Genomic DNA, 23462 nt, shown 5'->3' on the forward strand with positions numbered 1-23462 from the left:
AGGTGTAGTGGTGGTAAGGATTCACTCCGTGGTGCTGAAAAGAAAGCTCCTCTGTTGGGACAGCTTTATGTAGGCCCTAACAATTTGTGGGCACCGCTTGTTGTCGTTATAATGTATTGTTTAGTGCATATATATTGTTTAATTGTTTAATGTATATGCAATTAATGTATTGTTTAGTGTTATGTTGTGTTGTGGCTTTGCTGGCATGCATATAAAAAAAAATTGGGGAGTTTGCCCCACCAAGATTTACATGCTAAAATTGCCACTGGCTCAGGTGCATCCAGTTTCCATTGATCATCCTTGAAATGTTTCTACAACTTGAGCTGAGTCCACCTGTGGTAAATTCAAGTGATTGAACATGATTTGGAAAAGCACACACATGTCGATATAAGGTCCCACAGTTGACAGTGCATGTCAAGCAAAAACCAAGCCATGAGGTGGAAGGAATTGTCCGTAGAGCTCTGAGACAGGATTGTGTCGAGGCACAGATCTGGGGAAGGGTACCAAAAAATGTCTGCAGCATTGAAGGTCCCCAAGAACACAGTGGCCTCCATCATTCTTAAATGGAAGAAGTTTGGAACCACCAAGACTCTTCCTAGAGCTGGTCGCCCGGCCAAACTGAGCAATCAGGGGAGAAGGGCCTTGGTCAGGGAGGTCAGATGGTCACTCTGACAGAGCTCCAGAGTTCCTCTGGGAGATGGGAGAACCCTCCCGAAGGACAACCATCTCTGCAGCACTCCACCAATCAGGCCTTTATAGTAGAGTGTCCAGACGGAAGCCATTCAAAGACACGTTGCATATCTCTCAATATCATATTGCTTAAATTAACATGCACAGACTTAAGACCCTCTTGCGCACACACACACATGCACAAACACACACACACCACTTTGGAGTAACCGCCGTAGATGATGACCCCGGAGCCATCAGGGACAGATGTAATCTGGCAGGCAGAGTGAGGGGAGAGGGGGGTGCCAGAGGGGAAGAGGCGACTAAAGGTGAAGGAGTCCAGACTGAAGCTGTGCATGTCGTTGTAGTAGATAAAACCCCTGCAGGAAAATAAATTGACTAACAGAAGTGTAATCTAGTAATCTAGATTTCATACCGTCAGACTATCATACATTTTCCATATTTCAATAACAGCGGCAGGCCGAAAGCTTCTAAAAAATATTGTGAAATGGTATTTTTGCCTCAGCCATAAACTCTCAAGAACTATTTTCTCTCCTCTTATTTCCTACAATTACAATTAGTCCTCCTATCACCTGTCATTACCTGAAACAATAGCTCCTCCCATCATCTCTCCTTACCTGGCACTTTTGTGGAAACCTCCAAACACCAGCAGCTGTCTCTTACTCACGACCATACGATGGCCACTCCTACCAGAGGGGGCACCTGGAACCCTTGGTTACAGACACACACTGACACAGACAAGGTTCACCTACTGTAGTAGCACCTCAAACACAAACCCAGTCTACTACTACAGTAACAGCATGGCACCCAAAGACACCTGGCCACTCACTTGATCTGTTCCCAGGTGTTTGTGAAAAGATGAAGTATCCAGAGGTCTTAGAACTGCTCAACTTCAGGAGAAGCCCCCCCCCCCCCCCCCCCCCCCCCCCCCCAAACACTGACAGCTGCCCCTGCCTGGGGAACTACCACAGCCTGCAGGAGGGAGAGAGAGAGAAATGCAGAGAGTTAGAGGGCGAGATAGTTATCAGATCGATACCATCTACCCATGCTATCTCTCAAATCTCTTCATAGTTGTATCAGAGCATAGTCTGCCCCTTGGCGTCCAAATGGGAGAATGACAGAACAATGGGCAGGCTGCCAACAGAGACCTGCAGTGAGAGGAATCATTGCACCACCAGTTCACAACAATAGAGAAAAGTAGAACAAAGGTGTGAAAAAATGGTGAGCTCCCCAACAACGTTCTGAGCTGTCTAAGTAACTATAGAGGGTATAAATAGGCTCCTGGCATAAGGCGGGGGATGGGGGGATATGGTGAGCTCTGTAGAGTAAGAGGATGGAGGTAGAGATGATGGTTGGAGGTTCAGTGTTTCCCCTAGGATTTTTTCAGCAGCGATGGGGGGGGGGGGGGGGGGGGGATATGCCCCCCGGGACATTTGTTTTTTTGGGGGGGGGAACGACTTAAAAAGGCATTCTACTCCAAAATGCATGAAAATGTAATTATGTTGACACAATCTGAAATATAACTAATTCGCGCCACTGCACTGTAGGGAAATGAGGAGCAAGCTCGCGACAATGCTACAAATATACATTGTAACTTGTCACTCTGATTTTAAAGGGATAGTGCGAGATTTTGGCAATTCATTAATTTTGGCCTGACCTGTGGGCGAAAACAGCTCATTGATGAGAGAGGTCGAAAATGGCAAGAATTGCGCAAGCTAACAGGCGGGTCGCAAACAGACCAATAAGGGCACACTACAACAGTGGTGTGCAGAACGGCACCTCGGAACGCACAACTCGTCCATCCTTGTCAAGCATGGGTTATTGCAGCAGAAGACCACACCTGGTTATACTCCTTCCAGCTAAAAAAAAAGAAGAAGCGGCTCCAGTGGGCACGCGATCACCAACATTGGACAATTGAGGAGTGGAAAAACGTTGCCTGATCAGACGAATCCCGGTTGCTGTTGGATCATCTGAAGGCAGAGTCAGGATTTGGCGTAAGCAGCATGAGTCCATGGCCCCATCCTGCCTGGTGTCAACGGTACAGGCTGATGAAGGTGGTGTAATGATGTGGGGAATGTTTTCACGGCACACATTAGGTCCCTTGATACCAATTGAGCAACGTTTGAACGCCACACCTTGTAGAATCCATGCCACGAAGAATTCAGGTTGTTCTGGAGGCAAAGGGGGGTCTGACCTAGTACTAGATGGGTGTACCTTATAAACTGGCACCTGAGTATATATTCAGTCAATAAAAACAAGATCCATTTGAGAACCCTTCATTGAAACCATAATGAGCTGTGTTTACTGCTCGGGTCTGGCAGGGTCACAGAGGCGCTTTGCAGTGGCAAAAGATGTGATGCGAGATTGCTGCTGCTTGTTCCATTCCAATAACGTTTCTTTGCAATAAGCATATGATTTGTCAAGAAGCTAGTTACACTGTGATAGGAGAGCTTAATAGTGATAGGGAACATAATTAGCATAATCCTGGTGCGCAGGTCAGGCAGCCTACATTTCTGCGCACTCAAGCGTTCACACATCAGTGACAAGACAGAGAAACCATGTGCTCCAAACGAAAGACAATGAAGAAATGTAAATACAACTGGTAGTTAAATAAACCACAACTTCATTATCACAAGTATTGCGCCGTTCGTGAGCTCCCCAAACAAGGTCCACTAAGAGAATGAGAATGGTATGCAGTATTAATACATTTAATGAACAGAAATGACCTTAACCAAACATTCTAGATTAATGGGGAAACGACAATGATTAACGGTAGCCTACATATACTACTGGTGATACTTTTGCTATATACTGGGGAATTCATAAACATTGGCAAACAATTAAAACCATGAAAACAATGAATGCACACAAATGTGTGGGAGTCGGTGCGCATGGAGAGAGATGTGCCTGGCATGGAGAGAGACGTGCCTAGAGCTCTGTTGCCACGAAGTAGTGAAAAAAATTGGATCTCTTGAAATTTTCCGGATTGACTGACCTTCATGTCTTAAAGTATTATGGACTGTTGTTTATCTTTGCTTATTTGAGCTGTTCTTGCCATAATATGTACTTGGTCTTTAACCAAATTGGGCTATCTGTTGTATAATAACCCTACCTTGTCACAACACAACTAATTGGCTCAACGCATTAAGAAGGAAAGAAATTCCACAAATTAACTTTTAACAAGGCACACCTGTCAATTGAAATGCATTCCAGGTGACTACCTCATGAAGATGGTTGAGGGAATTCCAAGAGTGTGCAAAGCTGTCATCAAGGCAAAGGGTGACTACTTTGAAGAATCTCAAATAAAAAATAGATTTTGATTTGGTTAACACTTTTTTGGTTACTACATGATTCCATATGTGTTATTTTGTAGTTTTGTTGTCTTCGCCATTATTCTACAATGTAGAAAATAATAAAAAATATAGAAAAACCCTTGAATGAGTAGGTGTGTCCAAACCTTTGACTGGTACTGTATGTAAATGTAATATTTCATTTTTTTTTTTAAATACATTTTCAAAACTGTCTACAAACCTGTTTTTGCTTTGTCATTATGGGGTATTGTGTGTAGATTGATGAGGGATATTTTTAAAATCTATTTTAGAATAAGGCTGTAACCTAACAAATCGTGGAAAAAGTCAAGGAATCTGAATACTTTTCGAAGGCACTGTATATTCGGCAACGATTTACCAGTGGCGGCACGCCGCGGCTTAATGAATGTAGTGGAAGCACTGAGGTTTATAGGAGGTACATAGTTACCCGATGAGGACAGTGTCATGGAGGAGGGTTGGGGATGTCTGACTACACTCAGGTGTTCTTCTTTATGTTATAGAAGAACAGGTCATTGTAAAGGTAAGTCTGAAAGAAAGAAAAGAAACCCACTGTCAACTAAAAACCTATTTATCCAAAGTCGACAAGGATTTGTTCCCAAATTTTTGGGGGGGTTATAAAGATGTTCAAGGTATATCAATCTTACCTTTTTGAGGTTGAATAATTTGCCCCCAAACAAGATCAGTTCTTCCTTGTCGGGGTATGCTGACAGAGAGTAATTCAACCTGAGGAGTGATGAGACAGACAGTGATGAGACCAACAGGATACTGACACTGGATATTAATATCCCTTGACACATGGTCTGGATCAATATGGGTATGACCATCTGAAATCACAAAACTCGGGCAAAACACCATATGGTAATTACCGTCTGGGCCACCATAATCACGTTTTTCAACTGGTCGTTCAGTACAGTACCGTTTCTATTGAATTCAACGTTGCACACCGGGTTTTTTTTCATACTAAATGCAACCCAGGTTTCACAACACTTTCCCCCATTTTGTGCCTATTGAACACAGACCAGGGGTGTATTGATTACATATTGCAATGGAAACTGTCTACCATTTAAGAACCAAATGGAAGCAAACAGAGCAAAATGTTTTGCAACAGAATCAGCGTAATGAATACACACCAGGTCAATGTCCAGGACTTAAAGGTCCAATGCAGTCATTCTTTTCTCAATATCAAATCATTTCTGGGTAACAATTAAAGCTGCAATATGTAACTTTTTGGACGATCCCAATAAATTCACATTGAAATGTGAGTTATATATCTGTCATTCTCATTGAAATCAAGTCTAAGAAGCGGTAGATCTGTTCTGTGTGTGCTATTTGGAAAATATATGGAAAATATATTTCACTGCGGTTTAGATAGTACAATGATTCTCTACACTATACTTGCTTATTTTGTTACATAAACTGAAATTAGGCGAACTATTAGAATTTTTGCAAACAGGAAATTACAGAGTGATTTCTGCATAGTGCATCTTTAAGTACCTTACTGTGATTGTTTTCAATTAAAATGGTTAAAAAAAAACATTTAAAAAAAGAGCTTATCAAAGGGCAATTTCTCAGGCATGAATTTTGCTAGGACTGTCTGCGAATGGTCTGAGTGGGAAGGAAAAACTTTAAACTAGCTGTTATTGGCAGAGAGGTTTGGAACTCTTTCTTATTGGTCTTTTAACTAACTTAGCGCCAGATGATGTCACCAGGAAACGGGTCGGAAGGGGATTGCGCGCTTGTTTGAAATTGAAAAGCTTTTGATAAAGAATAACATCAAGACGAAGAAGCTGCATTATAAGTGGGATGCACTGTTGAGCACTACATCCCGAGGGGTTCGTGCTGATTGTACGGAAAGTGTGACAGCTGGTTAAATGGCGTCTCTTGAGAAATCAAGAACAAGATGTGTCAGGAGAAGTGCAGGATTATCATAAGGAGACGTATATTTGGAATACAGAAGAGGAAAAGAGGGAAAAAGAGAGGCAGAGGAGGTCTACGAGACAGAGGGAGGAAGATGGTGAGCTTGAGTCGGTTAAAAATTGATGAAAAAAGGGAGATGGTTTGTTAAAGAATAAAGGTAGAAAGTGTAAGCAGAGTGAGCTGAAGACAGGAGGAGAAATGGAAGTGAATGAGGGCTAAGTTCTCAGAGCGCGAGGATTGCACCGAGTGTCAGGATAAAGATGAGTCTGTGGAAAAAGTGGACCCTTGCCTTTTGGCTGATCATTTTGTGGTTTCAGGGTGGGCGGAAACAGAGTTGGGTACTGTGGAATCGGTGAGGGTAACCAGAAGTAATCTTGTGATAATTGTTTGTGTTTCTGCTGGTCAGAAGGAGAAGGCGCTCGGCATTAAACGAATGGGTGCAAGAAATGTGAATTGTTTCGCTCTCAATAAATGGGCGCCATTGAAAGGAGTGATTACTGGGGTAGCAGTAAATGTTAAAGTTGACCAACTGAAGGGGAAGATTCCCGGTGTTTGTGATGCTCGTCGTTTGGTGCAACGCAGACCAGGTGGCGAGAGTGGTGAAACAGAAAAGTCATTGTCTGTTCTTTTGAGTTGATGTTGAGTCTTTGCCTGACAAAGTGATGTTAGGATATATAAGTTATCCTGAACGAGCTTTTGTGCCAAATACCTTACATTGTTACAGGTGTCAAGCTTATGGGCATGTGGCAGCAGTGTGTAGGAGAGAGTTTCTTAGGTGTGAGACATGTGCAGAAGGCCATGAGACAAAGGAATGTGTAGCATTGGGGATAGTAGTGGTATGTGTTAATTGTAGGGGTGCCCATGAGGCTGGGGATCAGAAAGGTTGTGGTGGCAGCTGCAGAGAAGTATTTGGGTGTGCGAGACTTGACATCAGAAGAGTTACAAGGTGTGTTAAGTGGGGATGTCCCATCCTTTCAGGTTGTTGGCATGAAGTAGGACTAAATATATTTAAATAGTGGAGTAGGGTGGTGTTATTTTAATTACATTTATTTTTAGAATTGTATATATTTTTTTGTGTGTGTAGTGTTAGGTGGTCGGGTATTTGTTTACTTTTAATTATTTTCAAGCAAAGGTGTATGTGGTGGTAATGCAACATATTGGATGCCAACTGCCGTCAAACCTCATCGAAGAAGAAGAAAGATGTCACCAGGCAGGCCAAAACAACATCCCATCAAAACAGGCTGATATTTATTATCAAACAGCTCTTACATTAAAAGGCCATTATCATCATTTTTCAACCTCATAGTGTGGAAATATACATAAAACACAAGTATATCACGTTTTTGACTGTACAAGGTGGAAAGTAGATGTGTATTGTCAGCAAAACCAATCACTTCCGGGTAGACCTTTTCAAAATAAAAGTCCTCTACATAATAGTAGAAAAGTGTCAATAACATGTATTCATTCATGTATCAAAAATGATTCGATAAATATTAACAATTATTCATATTTAAGTGACATCTGCATTACATTTGGGTTTTAAAACATGTTCAAAGGTCAAATAAAGAACAACATTTCTGTATGCAGCACATACAAATATAGCTAGCATGGTCAGGAAAAACGATTGAAAGCAGGTCCATAAAACCACGATCCAGTCTACTCGATCCAGTCCCTAGAATACAAAGCAGGCGAGTATGAAGCAAAAGCTACGCCATAGGCAGTTTTCCTGGACTTTTACTGTGTTCGAAAAGCTTAAAGTGGGGCGCCTGAACACTATACAATACAAAAATAGCACTGCACAGGAAAAGCGATTGTATGTGTGCCATGGCCAAACAGGTGTTAGTTTGTTTTCTGACTGTTTGGAAGTGTAAATAAGAAATCCCAGATATGTTCTTACGAAAAATATTAATTAATTAAAGCTAAAGTTAAAAACATTTTCATTCATGAAATGCAATTGCTGACATGTTGCGGTTTATTTATTGTTTAATTATTCAAGACTCCCATTGTTATATCATTTTCAAAGTAAACTGCTTGATTGTAGGCCTACTTAAAGGCTAAATCGATAATAAATAAATACATTATTATTAAAAAATCCCTATCTGTTCTAACAAAACATTTATTTTAACTATTACAGCATGGCAAAGAACTTTCAAAGTTTAATTCGTGAAATTGCTTTATCGGAAATATATGTTGTGGTTGCGTGAAGCTTGGAGCACATGGAATCAGTAGCCTATTAAACAAACACTAAAAAACTGGCAACAGAAGCATGATCTAATTTCTGAAGATAACACAGAACAAAAATATAAACACAACATGTAAAGTGCTTCATAAGCTGAAGTAAAATATAATTTTACATGTGCACAAAATGCTTAATTCTCTCACATTTTGTGCACAAATGTGTTTAAATCCCTATTAGTGAGAAGTTTTCCTTTGCCTAGATAATCCATGCACTTGACAGGTGTGGCATATCAAGAAGCTGATTAAATAGCATGATCATTACACAGGTGCACCTTGTGCTGGGGACAAAAGGCCACTCTAAAATGTGCAGTTTTGTCACACAACACAATGCCACATATGTCTCAAGTTGAGGAAGCGTGGAATTGGCATGCTAACTGCAGGAATGTCCACCAGAGCTGTTTCCAGATAATAGAATATTAATTTCTCTACCATAAGCCGCCTCCAATGTTGTTTTAGAGAATTTGGCAGTATGTCCTCACACCCGCAGACCACGTGTTACCACGCCAGCCCAGGATCTCCACATCTGGCTTCTTCACTGGCGGGATGGTCTGAGACCAGCCACCCGGACAGCTGATGAACCTGTGGGTTTTCACAACTGAATAATTTCTGTACAAACTGTCAGAAACCGTCTCAGGGAAGCTCATCTACGTGCTCGTTGACCTCACCAGGGACTTGACCTGACTGCAGTTCGGCTTCGTAACCGACTTCAGTGGGAAAATGCTTACCTTCGATGGCCTCTGGCACGCTGGAGAAGTGTGCCCTTTACGGATGAATACCGGTTTCAACTGTACCGGGCAGATAGCTTGTATGGTGTTGTGTGGGTGAGCGGTTTGCTGATGTCAATGTTGTGAACAAAGTGCCCCATTGTGGCGGTGGGTTTTGGGATGGGCAGGCATATGCTACGGACAATGAACACAATTGCATTTTATCGATGGCAAATTTAATTTCAGAATCTGTGACGACATCCTCAGGCCCACTGTCGTGCCATTCATCCGCCGCCATCACCTCATGTTTCAGCATGATAATGTATGACCCCATGTCGCAAGGATCTGTGCATAACTCCTGGAATTCCTGGAAGCTGAAAATGTCCCAGTTCTTCCATGGCCTGCATACTCAGACATGTCACCCATTGAGCATGTGTGGGATGCTCTGGATCACGTGTACGACAGTGTCCCAGTTCCCACCAATATCCAGAAACTCTGCACAGCCATTAAAGAGGAGTGGAACAACATTCCACAGGCCACAATCAATAGCCTGATCAACTATGTGAAGATGTCACTCTGCATGAGGCAAATGGTGGTCACACCAGATACGGACTGGTTTTTTGATCCACGCCCCTACCTTTTTTTTAAGGCTGTGACCAACTGATGCATATCTGTATTCCTAGTCATGTGAAATCTGTAAACAAGGGGTTAAATTTGTTCCCCCCCAAAAAATATATACAGTACCAGTCAAAAGTTTGGACACACCTAATTATTCAAGGGTTTTTCTTTATTTTCACTATTTTCTACATTGTAGAATAATAGTGAATCCATCAAAACTAAGAAATCACACATATGGAATCGTGTAGCAACCAAATAAGTGTAAAACAAAACAAAATATATTTTAGATTCTTCAAAGTAGCCACTCTTTGCCTTGATGACAGCTTTGCACACTCTTGGCATACTTCCAAAGTTGTGGCAAAAATGGCTTAAGGACAACAAAGTCAAGGTATTGGAGAGGCCATCACAAAGCCCTGACCTCAATCCTATAGAACATTTGTGCGCAGAACTGAAAAAGCGTGTGCGAGCAAGGAAGCCTACAAACCTGACTCAGTTACACCAGCTCTGTCAGCAGGAATGGGCCAAAATTCACACAATTTATCGTGAGAAACTTGTGGAAAGCTACCCGAAACATTTGACCCAAGTTAAACAATTTAAAGGCAATGCTACCAAATACTAATTGAGTGTATGTAAACTTCTGACCCACTGGGAATGTGATGAAAGAATTAAAAGCTCAAATAAATCACTATTATTGACATTTCACATTCTTAAAATAAAGTGGTGAGCCTAACTGACCTAAAACAGGGAATTTTTACTAGGATTAAATGTTAGCAATGGTCTAAAACTGAGTTTAAATGTATTTGGCTAAGGTGTATGTAAACTTCCAACTTCAACTGTATATTTCCTGAGCTTTCATACATCTCCTAGATATAGGACACACTCCAAAACTTTATTCCTTATATTTTTTGACTGTCTTTGCCATTTATGAATGCGCTATTCAATGCGTTTCTATGGGCTATAGTATTAAAGGCTAAATTCAATATTTTATCAAAACGTATTAAAAAAATATTTATATACACACCTAAAGGGTCCTTAAATCCCAAATTAAAATTTCAGTTGAGGACTGCCAAAGTAAGCAAACAGGTGAAGTCATGAGATAATCCTAGTGTGCTGGTCTCTTACCTTTCCTCCAAGGATGTGTGAACCCTTTTTAGCTTGATCCCAAAGAATGAAAATGGCCACCATTGACTTGAATTGGGACTCCTGTCCTGTTCATTCTAATTGTATGCATTTAATTCTATCCGATAGGTGAAATCCTGATAGATAACTTTTGAAAAACTGGACCCAGCAGACCGAGGATAAGGCACATCACAATACTCAATTAATTATAGTAGACATTTGTGTTGGGGTCATTTCTAATAATTCAATATGATCACAACAAATCCATTACAAATTAAATTCCTTCAGGCTAATCACATCACTGTTCAAATAGCCTAGCTATACTGGAAATACAGTGATACAAGTTGAAATGATTGAAAACAAATCCTACAGTAAATGTTTAATACAATGCGCAGTAATTCCATTACCTGGGAGAAGATGAAATGTTTTTACAATTGCAATTCCAAAAGTCCAAAAACAGCCCAATTCCAATTAAATTCCATAACTTGAAGATTTTAACATATATTCTCCACTTCATGGCTGAATTCAGATGTCTAATTAAATTGACCCCAAATCTGGGAGACATTACACTCACCTTAATCATATGGCACAAACCAGAAGATAAAAATGAAAATACTGATTAAATTGTATTGACACTAATAAAAGACTAATGTTTTGTACAAAATAAATGCTATGTACCATTACCATCTAAGCCTTTTGGGCTCCCGAGTGGTGCAGCGGTCTAAGGCACTGCATCTCAGTGCTAGAGGCGTCACTACAGACACCCTTGTTGGAATCCAGGCTGTATCACAACCAGCCGTGATTGGGAGTCCCATAGGGCTGTGCACAATTGGCTCAGCGTTTTCCGGGTTAGGCCGTGATTGTAAATAAGAATTTCTTCTTAACTGACTTGCCTAGTTAAATAAAGGTTAAATAAAAATTAAAGATAAAAGTTATTCAGTGGGCTGCTTCTCCACCTAGTGGTGACACTCCATCACTAAAGATGGGCATTATCAGCAAAAAGCACAGAAGCATCCAAAATCGCATTTCCACTGCCTCTTGAATTTAGAAAAAATATAAAAACAACATTTAAAGTTTTGGTCCTGTGTTTCATGAGCTGAAATAGAAGATCCCAGAAATATTTCATAGTCACAGAATATTATTTCTCAAAAATGTTTGTTTACATCCCTGTTAGTGAGCATTTCTCCTTTGCCAAAACAATCCATCCATCTGATAGGTGTGGCATATCAAGAAGCTGATTAAACAGCATGATCTTTACACAGGTGCACCTTGTGCTGGGGACAATAAAAAGCCACTGCAAAATGTGCTGTTTTTTCACAACACAATGACATAGACGTCTCAAGTTGAGGGAGCGTGCAATTGTAATGCGGACTGCAGTAACATCCACCAGAGCGGTTGCCAGAGAATTTAATGTTAATTTCTCTACCATAAGCCGGCTTCCAATGTCATTTTAGAGAATTTGGTGCCAAGTCCAACAGGCCTCACAACAGACCACGAGTAACCACGACAGCCCAGGACCTCCACATCGGCCTTTTTCACCTGCAGGATCTTCTACGACCAGCCACCGGACAGCTGATGAAATTGAGGATTATTTGTGTCTGTAATAAAGCCCTTTTGTGGGGAAAAACTCATTATGATTGGCTGGGCCTGGCTCCCCAGTGGGTGAGCGCATGCCCTCCAAAGCCCACCCATGGCTGCGCCCCTGCCCAGTCATGTAAAATCCATAGATTATTGCCTAATGAATACATTTAAATTGACTGATTTCCTTAAATGAACTGTAACTCAGTAAAATCAATGACATTGTTGCATGTTGCGTCTATATTTTTGTCCAGTATATATCATGCTGCTAGGTAACTAATGTAACTGTGCAGCTAAGTCAATAAGTCTAGTTTAAGGTCAAGTCCTATTGCTGCACTATTGTCCACTTTCACTACAGATGTCATATAGGCAGGTAAGTGGTATTGCATCTACTTTTCGTTGATGGGGCTTTTTTTAACATATTCGTTGCTGGGGGGTGCTTTGAACAATGTTAAATTATAATTTCTTCTACATTGTAACCATCTAAGCCAATAAGGTGGTGCTAGTACAATTAAATATTCTCTATTGTAAATATTTAGAAATGCAAGTAGAACTGATGCAAGGTTTGAGCAGAAAGGTACAATAAACATATATATTTATTTACTTTAACCAGCATTCAAGTTGGCAATAACCTGCCTGCCCAATTTCATTTAATAAAGCACAAAAAGACAGACACGCATGTGAGACTGGTGGTGGCACTGTAAACTTCAGTGTATAAATCAGGAAAAAGACTTAAGGTCAATTTAAATAAGAATTGTTTTTAAAACAAGAATTCATTAAACTTTTTTGCCCAATCAGGCGTATCCTTTGCAGTCACCTGAATAACTCACCTAGGATCGGGCAGCCTTCTGAGAATCCGGAGGGGAGCAAGTAAACTCCCACTGCCATCCGTTCTTCTTGCTAACGTGCAATCATTTGAAAATAAAATTGATGAACTACGATTACGATAATCCTACCAACGGGACATGAAAAACTGTAACATCTTATGTTTCACTGAGACGTGGCTTAATGACGATACGGACAATATAGAGCAAGCGGGATTTTCCATACACAGGCAGAACAGAGACGCTACCTCTGTTAAGACGAGGGGAGGGGGTGTATGTCTATTTGTCAATAACAGCTGGTGCGCGATGTCTAATATTAAAGAAGTCTCGAGGTATTGCTCGCCTGAGGTAGAGTACTTTATGATAAGCTGTAGACCACACCATCTAGAGGTCTCATCTATATTATTCGTTCCCGTCTATTTACCACCACAGAACGAAGCTGGCACTAAGACCGCTCTCAACCAACTCCATAAGGCCATAAGTCAAGAAGAAAATGCTCCCCCAGAAGCGGCGCTCCTAGTGGCCCGGGGACTTTAATGCAGGCAAACTTAAATCAGTTTTACCAAATTTTACCAGCATGTCACATGTGCAAGCACAGGAGAAAAACAAAATCCTAGACCACCTTTCCTCCACACACTAAGATGCATACAAAGCACTCCCCTTCCCTCCATTTGGCAAATCTGACCATAATTCTATCATCCTGATTCCTGCTTATAAGCAAACACTAAAGCAGGAAGTACCAGCGACTCACTCAATATGGAAGTGGTCCGATGACGCGGATGCTACACTACAGGACTGTTTTGCTAGCACAGACTGGAACATGTTCCTGGATTCATCCAATGGCATTGAGGAGTACACCACCTCAGTCATCGGCTTCATCAATAAGTGCGTCGACGACGTCGTCCCCACAGTGACTGTACGTACATATCCCAACCAGAAGCCATGGATTACAGGCAACAGCCGCATCGAGCTAAAGGCTAAAGCTGCCGTTTTCAAGGAGCGGGAGACTAATCCGGATGCTTATAAGAAATCCTGCTATGCCCTCAGACGAACCATCAAACAAGCAAAGCAGGATTAAGTTTGAATTCTACTACACCGGCTCTGATGCTCGTCGGACGTGGCAGGGCTTGAAAACTATTACGGATTACAAAGGGAAAACCAGCCGCGAGCTGCCCAGTGACGCGAGCCTACCAGACGAGCTAAATGCCTTTTATGCTTGCTTCAAGGCAAGCAACACTGAAGCATGCACGAGAGCATCAGCTGTTCTGGATGACAGTGTGATAACGGTCTCGGTAGACAATGTGAACAAAACCTATAAACAGGTCAACATTCACAAAGCCAAACGGATGACCAGGACATGTACTCAAAGCATGCGCGGACAAACTGTCAAGTGTCTTCACTGACATTTTCAACCTCTCCCTGACAGTCTGTAATACCTACATGTTGCAAGCAGACCACCATAGTCCCTGTGCCCAAGGAAGCGAAGGTAACCTGCCTAAATGATTACCGCCCCGTGGCACTCACGTCGGTAGCCATGAAGTGCTTTGAAAGGCTGGTCATGGCTCACATCAACAGCATCCACCTGGACACCCTAGACCAACTCCAATTCGCATACCGCCCCACCTGATCAACGCAATCTCAATCGCAATCCACACTGCCCTTTCTCACCTGGACAAAAGGAAAACCTGTGTGAGAATGCTGTTCACTGACTACAGCTCAGCGTTCAACACCATAGTGCCCACGAAGCTCATCACTAAGCTAAAGACTCTGGGACCAAACACCTCCCTCTGCAACTGGATTCTGGACTTCCTGACGGGCCGCCCCCAGGTGGTAAGAGTAGGCAACACGTCTGCCACACTGATCCTTAACACTGGGGCCACTCAGGGGTGTGTACTTAGTCCCCTCCTGTATTCCCTGTTCACCCACGACTGTGTGGCCAAACACGACTCCAACACCATCATTAAGTTTGCTGACGACACAAGTGGTAGGCCTGATCACGGACAACGATGAGACGGCCTATAGGGAGGAGGTCAGAGAACTGGCAGTGTGGTGCTAGTTAAACAACCTCTCCCTTAATAACTTCTTATGGATAGGGGGCAGCATTTTCACGTTTAGATGAAAAGCGTGCCCAGAGTAAACTGCCTCCTACTCAGTCCCAGATGCTAATATATGCATATTATTAGTATTGGATAGAAAACACTCTGAAGTTTCTAAAACTGTTTGAATGATGTCTGTGAGTATAACAGAACTCATATGGCAGGCAAAAACCTGAGAAAAAATCCAAACAGGAAGTGTTTCATCAACATTTATAATGAGTATTTCTGTGAATTGATGTGGCTCTCTGCAAAATCACTGCATGTTTTGGAACTACTGAACATAACACGCCAATGTAAAATTAGATTTTTGGATATAAATATGCACTTTATCGAACAAAACATACATGTATTGTGTAACATGAAGTCCTATGAGTGTCATCTGATGAAGATCAAAGGTTTGTGATTAATTTTATCTCTATTTGTGCTTTTTGTGACTCCTCTCTTTGGCTGGAAACTGGCTGGGTTTTTCTGTGACTTGGTGACCTAACATAATCGTTTGTGGAGCTTTCGCTGTAAAGCATTTTTGAAATCAGACACTGTGGCTGGATTAACAATAATTTTATCTTTAAAATTGTGCCTAATACTTGTATGTTTGAGAAATTTGATTTATGAGATTTCTGTTGAGTTGTATTTGGCGCCCTGCAATTTCATTGGCTGTTGGCGAGGGGTTTGAACGCTAGCGGAACCCCAGTCCTAGACAGGTTAATGTTAGCAAGACAAAGGAGCTGATTATGGACTACAGGAAAAGGCAGGCCGAACAGGCCTCCATTAACATCAACGAGGCTGTAGTGGAGCGGGTCGAGTGTCAAGTTCCTTGGTGTCCATGAACTATCATGGTCCAAACATACCAAGACAGTCGTGAAGAGAGCACGACAAAACCCTTTTCCCCTCAGGAGACTGAAAAGATTTGGCATGCGTCGCCAGATCCTCAAAAGGTTCTACAGCTGCACCATCGAGAGCTTCCTGGCCGGTTGAATCACCTCTTGGTGTGGCAACTGCTCGGCATCTGACCGTAAGGCGCTACAGAGGGTAGTGCGAACGGCCCAGTACGTCACTGGGACCAAGCTTCCTGCCATCCAGGACCGATACAATAGGCGGTGTCAGAGGAAAGCCCATAAAATTGTCTGAGACTCCAGTCACCTCAGTTAGACTTCTCTCTGCTACTGCACGGCAAGCGGTACCGGAACGCCAAGTCTAGGACCAAAAGCCTCAACAGCTTCTACCCCCAAGCCATAATACTGCTGAACAATTAATAAAATCACCACCGGACAATTTACATTGATCACCCTCCCTTTATATACTGCTGCTACTCACTGTTTATCATCTATACATAGTCACTTCAACCCCCACCTACATGTACAAATTACCTCAACTAACCTGTACCCCCGGACACTGACTCGGTACACCCTTTATATAGCCTCATTATTCTTATTGTGTTACTTTATTGTAGTCTACTTGGTAAATATTTTCTTAACTCTTCTTGAACTGCACTGTTGGTTAAGGGCTTGTAAGTAAGCATTACACGGTAAAGTCTACACTTGTATTCGGCGCATGTGACAAAGTTTGATTTGATTTAGGGGTCTCTATATTTAAGCAATAAGTCACGAGGGGGTGTGGTATATGGCCAATATACCACGGCTAAGGGCCGTTCTTAGGCACGATGCATCGTGGAGTGACTGGACATAGTCCTTAGCTGTGGTATATTAGCCATATAGCACAAACTCCCAAGGTGCCTTATTGCTATTATAAACTGGTTACCAATGGAATTAGAGCAGTAAAAACAAATGTTTTGTCATACCCGTGGTATACAGTCTGATATACGACGGCTATCGGCATTCAGGGGTCGCCCCACCCAGTTTATAACTTCACATGAATGATGTGTTTATTGATTTACACAATATGAACAAATGAGAATTTGGGCTCATGAACATTAACCCTTTGATTTATAGCAAGATCTCCAAGCACTACAGCAAGCAAATATCTAGTTTCCTAAAGCACGCTCTCATTTCATACAAGGCTTTCCAGAAACTCACCCGAGAACATTTCACCCCACTGAATAAATCCCCATTGTTCATGACATCTGTAAGCAGGAAGTTGCACCACTGTAGTCTACAGTCTGTAGATGATATTGAGATAATATCACCGAGTCTACACAACAGCAGCATTATGGCAAGCACTCCTGTCTACCTCCTTTTCTACTTCTGAAAGTGCCGTCAGAAGATTTACGATAATTATCACCATCACAGTGTGTGCGTGTCACAGCCACACCATCACAGCTATGGTTTTTGTAGTGTCTTATGTCAGAAAAGCCTTTTCCACATCTCTTGCAATAGTAAGGCCTAACTCCAGTGTGGACTTGCATGTGGGCTTTAACATTGTTGGCTTGGCTGAAACCTCTCCCGCAGACATCACATTTGAATGGCTTCTCTCCCGTGTGGATTCGCTCATGCCTTTTCAGATTGGTGTTGACTGCGAAAGTCTTGTCACAATAACTGCATTTGAAGGGTTTTTCACCTGTATGGGTCCGCTCATGTCCTTGAAGAGCTTGCTTCAGAATAAATTTCCTTCCACAGTATTTACATCCATGGGGCTTCACTCCACTGTGAACTCTCATGTGATAGTCAAAAGCATTTTTATATGCAATGGTCTTTCCGCAAATGGAACAAGAATATTGCTTTTGTCCTGTGTGAATTTCTTTATGCTTTTTCAGAGTTAGCATGGAGCTGAAGCCGTTCAAACATATTTTGCAACTGAATGGCTTTGTTGATGTTCCCTCTCTCCCAGGAACCTTATCTCCTTCAGCTATGTGCCATTGTAGATTGTGTTGTCTCATTTGGTAATTGTAAATAAAAGTCTTTCCACATAGGTCACACATAAATGGTTTGGTTGCCCCATGACGGTGCATGTGAGCTTTTAAGTCGGTGGACTGAGGGTAGCTTTTCCCACACACTTTACATTTGTATGGTCTCTCCCCCGTGTGAAGCACTTGGTGTCTCACAAGGTTTCCTTTATGGCCAAAAGCAGCTCCACAGGTCTCACATTTAAATGGCTTCTCCCCTGTATGAATTCGCTTGTGCTTTTCGAGGACGGATTTTGTCCGAAAGCTCTTACCACACTCTGAGCACAAGTGTGGACGTATGTCTGCACCTGTATGTCTTCGCATATGAATTCTTAGGTCATAAGACTGTCTGTAACTCTTCCCACATTCAGCACAGCTGTATGGTTTTTCACCAGTGTGGATTCTCTCGTGCCCCATAAGTATGGTCCTTTTTGTGAAACCCTTTCCACAAGTCAGGCACTTGAACGGTCTCTCCACTGCATGAACTAGCCGATGTTGTGTCAGATCTGTCTTGGTAGAGAATGTATTTCCACAGACTTTGCAACTGAAATGGTTTTCTTTGTGATGCAACATGTGACGTTCGAGCTGCTTGGACATTCTGAATGTTTTGCCACATTGACCACAAGCAAATGGCCTCTCTCCTGTGTGAATTAGCTTGTGACGTAACAGCATGCGGTTCAGGCTGAAGGTCTTGTCACAAACGTCACAGGTGAAGGGTCTTGTGTGAATTAACTTATGACCTTCCAGTAACCCTTTCCTGCTGAAGGTCTTCTCACAAATGTCACACTTGAAAGGTTTTGTGTGGATTAGCTTGTGAACTCTCAGCAACTCTTTCTTGCTGAATGTCTTCTCACAAACATCACACTTGAAGCGTTTGTTTTCTGTGGATCCTGTCCCATTAGTAGTATTACTGTTTTTATGTCTTTCATGGCTGTCTCTACCGTTGTCGGTGCCCTCTGGAAGAGCAGCTCTCATATGCTCAACGTTGGATTCAGTATCTCTTGGTGAGGGCTCTGTATTCAGTCCATGTGTGTCTCCCAGAGAGGAGTCATACTCCAATGAAGTCGTCTCTGTAGGTTTACTGCAAACTTTGGCAGGACCTAAAAATAAAAGGAATGTGAGCATACACATAGTAAAACTATAGCCTAAGTTAAGAGAATTTAACAAAATGATTAGGTTATACTAAATGTATTTAGTTAGACAAATGAATCAACCAATATATGGCTATATCAATATTTTTGCCTTAAAATAAACATGCTTTTTAACAGCCTGTGTATTGTTTTCGAACAACTGGGTCATATTCATTAGCGCACACCACAGAAAAATGTTATGCAACAGAAAACAAACAGGGGTTTCTTATTGGCGTTCAGGTAGTTACTCCCCATTTTCTTTTGTTTGGTTCCTACTGAATATGACCCTGGACCACATTCAGCAGAACACAACTTTACAACATGAGATTCAAAGGTAACGGTGCTATTCTGAAAAAACTATGTTTAGTAAGCCAATAGCGCGGACTGTTTGAGGGAAACATTTAGTTCAGTACAAACCATCACAGCAAACATTGAACTGAACGTACCCCTGGTTTGGCAACGATTATTCAAAAATAACACCACTTTGAGGATATTACCTGCACAGACGGATGTTGCGTTAGTGACTGTGTTTGCTTGACTGACATTCCCTGGCAACGCTGAAGCCGCTGTCATTCCAGGCAACAATGGGAGATCTAAAGAACAACAAGCAAAGTTACATTGAAACATGTTCAAAACTCTCACTTTTTCATTTCAACAAAATTATATGTGTTTAATACAAACAAAACTATCAAAGATGGGGAACAAAACAATCAGTACACCTACAACAGACCTATTTAACCAACTTATTATAGGCAGAAACCTAATGACTGGAGGTCTACAACACTCACCAACGGGTTTTATTGCAAAGATCATTCCGTTGTGCAGAACATGGGTTGGCGTCTGTACTTTCGGTTCTGCCTCCACTTTAGCCAGAGACGTTCTATAATGTTCAGCCTTCTCAGTAATTTCCTTCATATATTCATCCATCTGCTCCACCTTGGTCTTCAGTTTCTCGTTTTCATTTTGCAAACGTGAGGAGGCCACTAGAAATAGTTGGCAGACTTTACGAATACCCTCCCCCATCAACAAATTCATAATGGTGCAGAGCTGTGTAGAGCAATAGAAACAAGTGAACTAGTTAGTTACTGTATACAGCAGAGGATGTGAAACCAGTAACGTTAGCTAGAAACCTAGCTGAGGGCTAGCTAGTAGTACTAGTTAAGTAACGTTGTACCAGGCTGTTTCACAACCGGCCGTGATTGGGAGTCCAATAGGGCGGCGCACAATTGGCCCAGCGTCGTCCGGGTTTGGCCGGTGTAGTCTGTCATTGCAAATACGCATTTGTTCTTAATTGACTTCCCTAGTTAAATTATGGTTAAATAACACTAAATTAAACATTAACGTTCGCTAGGTAGTCTAAATAGGTCGTTTGCACCCTCAGCGCGGTTGTTGAAAACCAAAAACATCCGGTTTTCAGGGATACAGTATCTTCAACCTAGCTTCCTTTAACCTGAACATCAGAATCGGGGACACGCTCAGGTTAATTTAGGTTACAGACGGCAGCAAATTTATTCCGATAACTTTTGTTCGTTAGCTAACGTAGCTGGTTGTAGTCATTAGGCGCCCGTCATTATACTGCTCAATGCCAGAAATATTTTAGGAAACTCACCTCTCTCCCCGGATTAACGTCGTTGTTAGCGTCAGAGTTTGGCAAAAATTTGTATATTTCTGTCATTGCCGTCTCGACGACGAAGGCCATAATCGATGTTGTTTCTGACTGGAACATATTGTAAATTGTAGCCATTTTGACCATCGACTAATTCAAGTAACGTTAGAATAAAAACTACAAGTCGCAGCTACATTTATCTTAGGTAGCATATTTTTGCTAACTAGCTGATACTGTCATCCGCGTGAAGCCAACTGGCGGCTTGTCAGATCCCTTCCGGGTCACGGAATTTTAGAAATGTTCCAAATTAAAGTCACTCGCGTTATAGTAGAAAAGTGTCTGACCACGAACAATTATTCAGATTTGTTCATATTTAAATATGCACTAGTTTTAGAAAAAGTTTTAGAACACCTACTCATTCAAGGGTTTTTCTTTATTATGTACTATTTTCTACATTGTAAAAAAGTAGTGAAGACATCAAAACTATGAAATAACACATGGAATCATGTAGTAACCAAAAACTGTAAAACAAATCAAAACATATGTTATATTCTTCAAAGTAGCCACCCTTTGCCTTGATGACAGATTTGTACACTCTTGGCCTTCTCTCAACCAGCTTCATGAGGCAGTCACCTGGAAGGCATTTCAATTAACAGGTGTGCCTTCTTAAAAGTTAATTGTGGAATTTCTTTCCTTCTTAACGCATTTGAGCCAATCAGTTGTGTTGTGACAAGGTAGGGGGGGTATACAGAAGATAGGTCCTGTTTGGTAAAAGACCAAGTCCATATTTTGTCAAGAACAGCTCAAATAAGCAAAGAGAAACAACAGTCCATAATACTTTAAGACATGAAGGTCAGTCAATACAGAACATTTCAAGAACTTTGAAAGTTTCCTCAAGTGCAGTTGCAAAACCCATCAAGCGCTATGATGAAACTGGCTCTCATGAGGACCGCAATAGGAATGAAAGACCCAGAGTTACCTCTGCTGCAGAGGATAAGTTCGTTAGAGTTATCAGCCTCAGAAATTGCAGCCCAAATAAATGCTTCACAGATTTCAAGTAACAGACACATCTCAACATCAACTGTTCAGAGGAGACTGTGTGAATCAGGTGTTCATGGTCGAATTGCTGCAAAGAAACCACTACAAAAGGACACCAATAAGAAGAAGAGATGTGCTTGGGCCAAGAAACACAAGCAATGGACATTAGACCGGTGGAAATTTGTCCTTTGGTCTGGACTCCAAATTTGAGATTTTTGGTTCCAACCGGCGTGTCTTTATGAGATGCATTGTGGGTGAACGGATGATCTCTGCATGTGTATTTCCCACCGTAAAGCATGGAGGAGGAGGGGTTATGGTGTGGGGGTGCTTTGCTGGTGACACTGTCAAGGCACACTTAACTAGCATGGCTACCACAGCATTCTGCAGCGATACACCATCCCATCTGGCTTGGGCTTACTGGGACTATCATTTGTTTTTCAACAGGACAATGACTCAACACACCTCCAGGCTGTGTAAGGGTTATTTTACCAAGAAGGAGGGTGATGGAGTGCTGCATCAGATGACCTGGCCTCCACAATCCCCCGACCTCAACCAAATTGTGATGGTTTGGGATGAGTCGGACCGCAGAGTGAAGGAAAAGCAGCCAACAAGTGCTCAGCATATGTGGGAACTCCTTCAAGACTGTTGGAAAAGCCTTCCAGGTGAAGCTGGCTGAGAGAATGCCAAGAGTGTGCTAAGCTGTCATCAAGGCAAAGGGTGGCTATTTAAAGAATCTCAAATTACAAATATAAAATATATTTTGATTTGTTTAACACGTTTTTGGTTACTACATGATACCATGTGTTATTTCATTGTGTTGATGTCTTCACTATTATTCTACAATGTAGAAAATAGTAGAAAATAAAGAAAAACCCTTGAATGAGTAGGTCTCCTTAAACTTTTACCGGTAGTGTGTGTATATACAGTTGAAGTCGGAAGTTTACATACACTTAGGTTGGAGTTATTAAAACTCATTGTTCAACCAAGCCCTGACCTCAATCCTATAGACAATTTGTGGGCAGAACTGAAAAAGCATGTGCGAGCAAGGCCTACAAACCTGACTCAGTTACACCAGCTCTGTCAGGAGGAATGGGCCAAAATTCTCCCAACTTATTGTGGGAAGCTTGTGGAAGGCTACCCGAAACGTTTGACCCAAGTTGAACAATTTAAAGGCAATGCTACCAAATACTATTTGAGTGTATGTAAACTTCTGACCCAATGGGAATGCGATGAAATAAATAAAAGCTGAAATAAATCATTCTCTCTACTATTATTCTGACATTTCACATTCTTACAATAAAGTGGTGATCCTGACTGACCAAAAACAGGGAATTTTTACTAGGATTAAATGTCAGGAATTGTGAAAAACTGACTTTAAATGTATTTGGCTAAGGTGTATGTAAACTTCCAACTTCAACTGTATGTGTAACTGATAGATGCACACACACACACACACTCACACACACAACATGCTAATGTTTTTAAACGTATGTAAAGTCTTTTGTCTGTAAATTGTTTTTCGTTATGCGTCTGACCCCAGTAAGACTAGCTGTCCCCATTGGCGTCGGCTAATGGGGATTCTAATAAAAATCTAAATCAAGTACAAGTATCATGAAATCTCTAACACAATAACTTGGTGAAAATTGTTTTTTTACCTAACTTGTTTACCACTTTTTCCATGTGGTTTCTTCCTTCACAGTCACATAAAATGATAACCTCTTCCTAAATATTTGGTA

At 41.6% G+C, this 23462-nt stretch overlaps 1 protein-coding gene across 1 annotated transcript; it reads right to left on the reverse strand.

Moving 5' to 3' along the window:
• Window positions 1-16969: 16969 nt before the first annotated feature.
• On the reverse strand, window positions 16970-20955 carry LOC120053823 (zinc finger protein 260-like). Its single transcript, XM_039001083.1, has 4 exons — window positions 20692-20955; window positions 19871-20129; window positions 19580-19675; window positions 16970-19052 (listed from the first exon to the last, which is right to left on the reverse strand). Exons 1-4 carry the CDS (start codon window positions 20833-20835, stop codon window positions 17278-17280), a joined length of 2274 nt encoding a protein of 757 aa, XP_038857011.1. The 5' UTR covers window positions 20836-20955; the 3' UTR covers window positions 16970-17277.
• Between the last annotated feature and the right edge of the window lie 2507 nt (window positions 20956-23462).

The sequence above is a fragment of the Salvelinus namaycush genome, chromosome 9, assembly GCF_016432855.1.
Source record: "Salvelinus namaycush isolate Seneca chromosome 9, SaNama_1.0, whole genome shotgun sequence".
Classification (NCBI taxonomy): Eukaryota; Metazoa; Chordata; class Actinopteri; order Salmoniformes; family Salmonidae; genus Salvelinus; species Salvelinus namaycush.

Coding starts and splice junctions, on each gene's coding strand:
- LOC120053823 (XM_039001083.1), bottom strand. CDS start 20,835: ATGGTCAAAATGGCTACAATTTACAATATGTTCCAGTCAGAAACAACA. Junction 20,130..20,691: donor ACGTTAATCCGGGGAGAGAG/GTGAGTTTCCTA, acceptor TGCTCTACACAG/CTCTGCACCATTATGAATTT. Junction 19,676..19,870: donor CTTTGCAATAAAACCCGTTG/GTGAGTGTTGTA, acceptor GTTGTTCTTTAG/ATCTCCCATTGTTGCCTGGA.